This window comes from Populus nigra, chromosome 13, assembly GCF_951802175.1.
Source record: "Populus nigra chromosome 13, ddPopNigr1.1, whole genome shotgun sequence".
NCBI classification, from domain to species: domain Eukaryota; kingdom Viridiplantae; phylum Streptophyta; class Magnoliopsida; order Malpighiales; family Salicaceae; genus Populus; species Populus nigra.
The window spans coordinates 11,548,257-11,557,289 of NC_084864.1; the positions used below are offsets into that span (position 1 = coordinate 11,548,257).

General features: G+C 35.3%; 1 protein-coding gene across 2 annotated transcripts; it reads left to right on the plus strand.

Annotated features, from left to right (window-relative positions):
• Positions 1–235: 235 nt before the first annotated feature.
• On the plus strand, positions 236–5,566 carry LOC133671153 (PI-PLC X domain-containing protein At5g67130-like). 2 transcript variants are annotated; one of them, XM_062091808.1, is made up of 11 exons: positions 236–356; positions 1,275–1,354; positions 1,949–2,031; positions 2,645–2,697; positions 2,794–2,916; positions 3,843–3,980; positions 4,072–4,170; positions 4,265–4,568; positions 4,694–4,917; positions 5,028–5,114; positions 5,379–5,566. In XM_062091808.1, exons 3-11 carry the CDS (start codon positions 2,025–2,027, stop codon positions 5,412–5,414), a joined length of 1,071 nt encoding a protein of 356 aa, XP_061947792.1. In that variant the 5' UTR covers positions 236–356; positions 1,275–1,354; positions 1,949–2,024; the 3' UTR covers positions 5,415–5,566. The 2 variants fall into 2 exon arrangements, with proteins under 2 accessions (XP_061947792.1, XP_061947791.1); XM_062091807.1 differs by having other exon boundaries at positions 1,949–2,697.
• Positions 5,567–9,033: the final 3,467 nt, after the last annotated feature.

Genomic DNA, 9,033 nt, shown 5'->3' on the forward strand with positions numbered 1-9,033 from the left:
GTCATTAACTTCAAAGCTCATGGGATTAGTCGAGGTGCGCGCAAGCTGACCCGAACACCCACGTTAAACTAAAAAAAACTAAAAAAAAATTATCTTGGTCAAATGTGTAATGTTTTGAATTAAAAGAGTTAGGAAAATACAACAAAGCCCTTGGTGGCCTAAAGAGTGGTATAATTAAATGAAAGGTATAGTAGTAATTGAATAATAGTTGATAAATATAAATAGAAAGGGAAAAAAAAAAGAGATCTGAATATTGAGAGAACAAACCGTGAGAGAGAAGGGGAGAAAGAAGAAGAAGAAGAGAAAAGAGGGGAAAATAAGGGAAAAGGAAGAGATTGGAAGAAATAAGTTTAAAGGTAAGATTTAGGTTGTTAAATGTATAAATATGTGTTAATTAAGCTTTAATTTTGGTTTTGATAAATGTTAGGGTTTTGAAAATTTATGTTTTGGGTTTAATTGATGAATTAAATTGAATGTTATAAGGTTGATTGTTATGGGTAATTGATTAATGAGTTGATTATGGAAGATTGTGATGATTTTGAGTTATGAATTGTGTAAATGGTGAATGTTGAGTTAGAAATTTGGCAAGAACAGTGGGTAACCTGTGAGAATTCTGAGTTGGAGGTTGAAGATGACGAAAATTCAATTTGGTCCCTCAATTTTGGAAAATTACAGTTTAGTCCCCAAACTTTGGAAAATTACAGATTGGTCCCTGGGACATATTCCGAGATTCTGAACAGAATAACATATGAATTATGGGCAGAATTACTGTATAGATATGAAAATTTAACACTTTCAATTTAGTCCTCCAATTTTATAAAAATTACAATGACCCTAAAAATTTGGTAAAATTCCAGAATGGTCCCTGGAGTATAATGATATGATCTGGACAGAAATGAGGATGAATTATGGACATAATTTCAGTATATTCATGGATTTATGATAAATTTTAGTTTGGTCCTCCAATTTGACAAAAGTTGCAATTTAACCCTTAAGAATATGATAAATTACAGATTAGTCCCTAGCTGTAATATTACCTTTTTCAGATTAGTTTGATGAATAATTAAGGGTTATTTAGTGAATTATTATCAAGTTTTATTATTTGCTTTATTATGGATTAGATTTCGGGAAAACCGTTAGATTTTGGGTTTTTAGAAAAATAACTAGTTTAGTCTAAAAACATTTAGGGTTATGAAATATACCCTTAGATAAGTGTATTAAATAGGTTATATATTCTTTTGAGTCATTCTTGAATATTTCTCCTTTATATTCAGATAATCCTGATATTCTACCGGCGGGACGTCAGTAGGATTTTCTTCTATATCAGCTTTGAGTTTTGTTGCTTTTGAGTCAGGTGAGTGAATAATTTTCCATATGCATGAGAAATAGTATAAATATTTGATTTGTTAATATAAATTGAATCATGCTTCTTGATAATATATATGTTGATTATTATCCTTGTTATGATAAAGCATGATCAATTATTGAATCTGAATTCTTGATATGAACCAACATATATTTTGAATTGACTTCTGAATTGATAGCTCCTCATTTGATTGATGTCATGAGTTGAGCTTTGAGATATGAATATGTTTGTTAGATTATGATTATGAACCTATGGTATGTCAGTCAGAATACCCATGCTAACAGGGTAGTGTTAGTCTTTGTGCACATCGTATCTGAACCCTAGTTGGTCGGGGGAGTCACCAACCTGTGTGGATTGATCATCCCACAGTACGGAGCCTCATGCTCATTGCATTTTGATTTTCTGACGAGTTTTACCATATGATCTTCTTGTTATGGCCAATTTGAGAAACCTTTCTATAAGAACCTAGAGCCATACTTGTATATATATTTCTCATTTCTGTATTACCTCGTGTGTGTATATTGAACGTTATCTACTCACTGAGTTGTTGAACTCACCATCTCATATTATTATTCTTTTCAGGCTTATAGCTTGATAGCAGGTCATTTTGTTGGACCTTCAGAACCTGCTTTTTGGTTGTACTTTGTACCTTTCCTTTATGTCTAGTTAGTGCTCCAAAACTCTGAACTTTTATAAACTTTTGTATTAAGACAATTCAATTATATTATGAAATTGATTTTGTTATTAATGTTGTGTTGAACTCTGATTGAGTTAGGATAAGTTTGTGTGTAAGTTTGGGTTCGCATAGGCATGGAACCTTGGAGGGGAACCTTGCCTATGTGCCGGCCATGGATCCGGGGATCGGGTCGTGATAAAATGTGTGGTTAATTAATTAGATAGGTACAGATTTTATTTAGAGGCCAATAAGGTGACTTTCAATTTACCGTAGAAGGCACCTTTTTCCCATATTTCAACATCATTCTCCTTGAATAGACCAACTCCTCATCTGTCTTGTTCCCAGCAGAGTTTTGTGAAGTTTCCTTTGTTTTCTCAGCCAACAAACAGGAAAAGTTCACGTTAATCTGTCATCCATGGAAAAATCGAACACACAAAATCCATGGTTTCAATGACACTTGAAATACATAGAGTACTAAATATTACTTGCACGGATATATGTCCTGCCTCTTTACATTCCTTTATTCTCCTATAATAGTTGTACATCCTTTCGTTTCCCTGGCAACATGGGCTTTTCTCAGAACTTGTTTTTGATCATCACAGCTTTAGTGGTCCTTGCTGATGTTGCTACAGCCTGCTCCAATGGACAATGCAGGGTTTGTGCGTTCCCTTTTACATGCAAGTGATCATGAAACGTTAACTCTAATTTGTTTTTTTTTTCCTAATTCATCTTTGTAAATATCAATATTTAGATACTTGATGGATGCTCATCCAACCAAGATTGTGAAGCTGGGCTCTATTGTTCCTCTTGCCTGGTAGGATTTTCAGGTTCTAGATGTGTAAGATCAACCATCACAAACCAATTCAAGCTTCTGGTAATTCCCTAATTCTCTTTTTTGCTTAAAAATTATGCGGGTTATTTTCTTCTCTCTCTTTTGTAAGGACGCACCATGTTTATGAGCTTGTTAGGCAACGTTTAGTTCACAGACGCCTTGATTGGCTCATCTGAGTGGTTCGTTTTACTTTTTGTCTTTCCATGATGTGCATAAGAAGACTTTTGGTTTAGGTATGTTATAACTTACACGATGATATCATGAAGATGGGGAGGGTAAGGTTTACAAATCAAAAGAAAAGAATAAAAAAGTAAAAGATATTGTCTATCAATGAAGGATTTCCTTTAGGGCAGTTTCCAGGAAGGTTATCAGTCACAACAAACAGGGATTCACACAACGCAAAGTGGACGAATTAGGGTGGTTAGGGTACGTTTGTTATTGAAATGGAGGGCCTGCCTTGGCCATGGTCCATTTAATAATAGATTGAGATCTCCCAAAATAAAAAAGGGCCCTCCTTAAGATGGAGGAGTGCCGACTGAATTTCACTGACTGTTGATACCGAGTTGCAGGGTATGTGGAACTCTTGTTGTGACTTGGGAACTTGGTAGATTCAGGATTTTAAAGAAGCTGAGAATTCTGAGTGGAAAGCTTCGGGATTGGAAATGGATATTGCATAAAAAATTGAATCGATTGTTTGTAACATCACTTCCAACTTGAATCATTGTTACTAAATTAGTTTAAACCAAATTCAGTATCTTTAAACTCCGGTCAGATTATGAATAGAGAATTAATTTAAAAATATAATAGTAATTATATTTTAAAATGTTTTTTTGTTTAGAAATATATTAAAATAATATTTTTTTTATTTAAAAAAATTATTTTAAAAATTAGTAAAATGTTATTTGGAATGCAATTTCAAATGAAATACACAAATTGAGTAGTTTTTATTTTTTTCATCTTATTATTAGAACAATTCTTTGCCTTTCAACAAATATGCATTTTTGACAACCCATAATGCATATGCTATTGATGGATACCCTTCTCACACCGGAGTCCCTCGAATCACATTTACCAATCAAGAAGACAGCATCACAGAGCAGTTAAATGTAAGTGTTTTTTCCTCCTTACCATGTTAATTAGAAACCCTCTTTTTTTTTTTTTACAAGTTAACAAGTGCCGTTAATTATTTGACCACAGAATGGAGCTCGAGCCTTGATGCTTGATACCTATGATTTTCAAGGAGATGTATGGTTATGCCATTCATTTAAAGGACAATGTTATGATTATACCGCATTTGTATGTACATTGATTCCCTGCTGCATAATATGAATTTTTTTTTGTTTCATTTATTTTCTCTAATGTGTGAAAATGTAAATGTTTGCCCCAATAGGGTCCAGCAATTGACACCCTAAAGGAAATTGAAGCTTTCTTAGCAGCAAATCCAACAGAAATTGTTACATTAATCTTAGAAGATTATGTTCAAGCCCCAAATGGACTGACCAAGGTCTTCACTGATGCTGGGTTAATGAAATATTGGTTTCCTGTGGCAAAAATGCCAAAAAATGGTCAAGATTGGCCATTAGTTAGTGACATGGTCCAGAACAACCAAAGGCTACTTGTTTTCACTTCAATTCAATCCAAGGAAGCAAGTGAAGGCATTGCTTACCAATGGAATTACATGGTTGAAAATCAATGTAAGAAATAACGTTAAAAATTCTTTCATTTTTTTTGAACTTTCATACATCAGTAGAATTCGTTATACCATATGCATATAATTTTGGTTTAAACTTTTTTTTTTTTTTTTTTTTGTGTGTGGCAGATGGGGATGATGGCATGAAAGCAGGAAGCTGTGCTAACAGGGGAGAGTCACCTCCTCTTGATGACAAGAGTAGATCTTTGGTGTTGGTAAATTACTTTAGATCTATCCCCATGAAGGAACTCTCTTGTGAAGATAACTCGGGGAATCTCATAAACATGCTTCATACTTGTGATGGGGCTGCTGCCAGCAGGTGGGCAAATTTTGTTGCTGTGGATTATTACAAGGTATGCTTATCACTCGTAAATTATCTAATATTTTCAAGTTTAGTTGACATTGATAATAGAACAGAAGAGGTCATAATAATTTGTTTCTTTTTATGCGTGGGGGGCTGCAGAGGAGTGAAGGAGGAGGATCATTTCAAGCCGTGGACCTGCTAAATGGGAAGCTATTGTGTGGGTGTGATGATATCCATGCATGTGTGGTAAGTTATAATGGGGATTAAGTATATTAATTGCCATATCAAATTATTTTAATGCTTGCCATTACTATTCAAGACCATATTCTTATGTTCATTTTATAGTCTTGTGATTGCACGAACTTATTCTTGTTGTTTTGACTCCTGTGGACACTAGAGCATGGTCAAATTAGTTCATCAAAATCATACCCATATCAAGTTTTCCATAATAATGTGATCCCAACTCAGGAAAATTCTCTAACCATATCAAGTATTTTCTTCTACTTGCAGCCTGGATCGACTTCAGGAGCCTGCACTCCCTACTAGCATTGACAGTCATCCACAATACAATAGATTAGGGATTTGGGAGATTTTTATTTTGTAATAAAATTAATCCAATTGTACTTGAGAAAACGGTAAACATTCTGTAGCTGCAGTGGTGATCAAAGAAACTTACTCCAAGAATTTACGGCCTCAAACTCAAGTAATCTAAGCCAGACTCGCACAGAATCCATTCTAATATGCTTCATAGCATATGGGTCTCAATTCACAGACCCAGCAACGATTCTCATATTGTTGGGTGAGCAAGAAAAACATAATTAAAGTGCTTGTTTAAATCTCTGCTGCCCGATGGAAATCAATCAAAAAGTGAAATATCTAGGCTTCATGCTGTTAAAATTATCTTTGATATTTTATTTTAATTTAATTTAAGCACCATTTTAATAGAGGAATGAGCATGTGGGATGCATAATGCCAGCAACAAGACGTAAAATTACTAGCAAGAAAACAATAGCAACCATTGTCAAATACTAATGATATCATTGAAAAATGTTCAAGTTTCTCTTGAAGCATATTAATGGGCTACAAAAGAAGAGTCCTTGAATTATGAAAGTGGGTCAGCAAGAAAATGGAAAGAAATCCCTCAACAATGCATGGACTATCCTAGCAGCCAGTAGTCGCCAGCAAAGGGCAACCAACTGCCTGGTTATATATCCAACACATTGGGCCAAACTAGTAGGGCATGAGTATATATAGGCTACAGAGTGGATTTGTCCATAATTTCAATAATTGAGTTGTTATGATCTAGATATATAGTACTATCCAAATATAACTATATATTTTTTTAAATTTCTCAGTGCCTTTTTCATCAACATATTTTTCCAAGTAGTTTAACTAAGCTGAATATGATCGAGTAATTAATGCAAGTGGATATCATTATCACTGGGACAGATTTTCCACAATTTTGCTACTAAAGAATGGTCTACACTAGCTAGGATGCCAAGGAGAGATTTGTTTGATTGATCTAAATTTGACTGTGAGGGCTTCAAGGACTCAAAATGATTTGGCATTCTTAGGATCATAGTCTAAAAAGTAATGAAATTCAAGTGATGCCTTGATCATGCCAATTTGACCACAATAAACTCAATTAGCAACACAATCCCCCAAAAATTATGACAAATCTACAAGTTAATTATATCACCGTCTTCACGGATTTCAGGGAAATTAATCTGCAATCAGTCAAACATAGAATCCAAGGCTTGATTAATTAATCAAATTCAGGAACTAATAATCATTTTTTTTGTAGCTTATTAGCCCTAATTATGTTGTTCTGAAGCATTTGAGTAGGTAGGCTAGGATGTATCCAACACATGCTAGTAGTAATCTTAAGACATGATGATATTAATATTTAATTACTACTGTTCTTGAGCATAATATTCTATCTTATCAGATCTGCATGAAAACTCAATAATAGGACTACATTACTAGGAACATGCTTCGATGTTGCTTGATTGGTGTGATGGATCGAATAATGGGATTCATGTTATTGGCCTAGTTTAATTATAATTATCTTCTTTCACAGACGTATTTACAGACGTATTTTTTTCCGTCCAGGTTGACCAGCATGCCCTATATAGTCCAACATTGACCATATTAAGAATGTCTGTAGGCAACTGGATGTCTTAAATTACTAGCATTTGATTGAAACCATGGGTAAACTACAGACTAGATGGGAAAATTGATAGCTAGCTTGTGTTCTAACTTGTCGCCAACAAATAAGGTTGTTTTACTCGAACTAGGGTGCTTTTCAAGTTCTTAAGACAAGAAAATACAGCAAAGTTCTCTGATGTTTCGTCCAAGACTCCAAAGTAACCATGTTAACAAGAGAAAAGCCTGTGGAGAGTATCCAAGGTTTTAGCCACAAGACAATGACAAAGCTGACAATGTAGGCCGGATAACTCTTTTTTATTTTTGAATTCCAGGCCAACGAGGGAGTATCTAAGCTACTAGAGGGTAAAAAGGCGCAGCATGCAAAAAATGGTCATGCAGTTTACTTTTCTTGATTTTGTAGATCATCGCAGCTCTCTAGTTTCAGAATTGGACAGAGATGTGCAGGGCTATTGTTGAAAGGTAAATGGAACCAACAAATTGGATAGCCCTCCTTCCTACTTCACCCCCAAAATGGCAAAAGCAGAACCAAATGTAACAATTGTGTAGGAAATTTCATCCATATTCGTGTGAGCCAATTTTTGGACTCGAGAAAGCATCCATAAGAAACTCAAAGTGAACAAAGGGTATAATTTCTTTTCTCTTCTGTAACCAAAAGAATTCATGGAGTTTGGGGCTCACTAACTGTCTGGTACTTGTCAATTGATGCCCAAATCGTACCAAGGACGATTACGATATGCCCACGAGGGGGTAACGTGCAATAGGGGCATCATTCCCAAAATTTCCATTGTTGTTTCTTGTTGTAGGGCATCCCCATCGATGCCCCACAGGAGCTAGAATTTGATCTTCAAGGTGGCCAATATGGCACCAGATCACATGGGCTTTGGTACACCCCTTTCCATGACATTAGGTCACCTAATGTGGGCTAAGTGGGAGAAGAGTGAGGGGATAAATGTTTTTTATTAAATTTTGCAAACAAGAATGAAAGAAACAACAGCAAAGACAAGCACTTAAGCATCAAAACAAAATGTAATGGGGACCTTAACACATGGGGGGTGGCTTTGAGGTTGTGAAAGTGGAACCAACTAAAAGGCGAGAATCTTCTGCAAAATGTTGGTTGGAAGCACACATTTGGGCCAAAGTCTTGTGTTCAAGTTGATCATAATCTCTTAACTTGAGAGAAAATTATGTCAATCTTCTCCTTTCTATTTCTCATTAGATAATGTCTATCTTGGTTAATGCACTTCCTGGGACACTGAAGCTCCCAAAAGATGGCATAATCATCAGATAAATATGCAGATAAACTAATGCTAGACACAACGCTGGATATTCATGGCGGATGTAATCTGATCATTGACAGCAAGGTGTGCAATTGCCAGCATAAGTTGCCAGGATAGCCGGTGCATGAGAGGCTCACCGCGTTGCAATTGTCTAATGCACAGTGTTGAAGACATGAGCTAAAGTTTGTGTAGATTACTGTAGTTCATTTCTTTCAGAAATGGGATCGTTGGATTAATTATTTACACCTAATCATTAACAGTTGTGGGCTCAATCAATTAGACAAGATTCCATAAATTTGCACGATGGTAACCTCATATTGGAAGAGATCGTCATGTTGGATTTGATTGCAATGTTTACTTTTCCTATACGCCAGGTTAATTGACGATACTACATGTTTTATGCAGTACCAGCTAAACTTGATGTGTTCAAGACTTGCCTAAATGTATGACTCCGCGTGTGGGTGATAATTACAGGAAAGGAAAGGTCAATTTTCCAAAGGATCTAACATTGGCACCTTTCGTCAATATTGACAGGCTCCTTTGCTAGCTATCTCTCCCTAACTTGGACAAATTCAAGCATGAGCAATGGTTTAGTTCTTTTCTGGTTTTTCTTGTTCCTTTTTGTCAAATTTGTTATTATATGGCTAGAGCGTATCACAATCAATTTGGAAAAGTAAACAATCTCAACAATATCTACTACACAAATAATTGAAATAGCC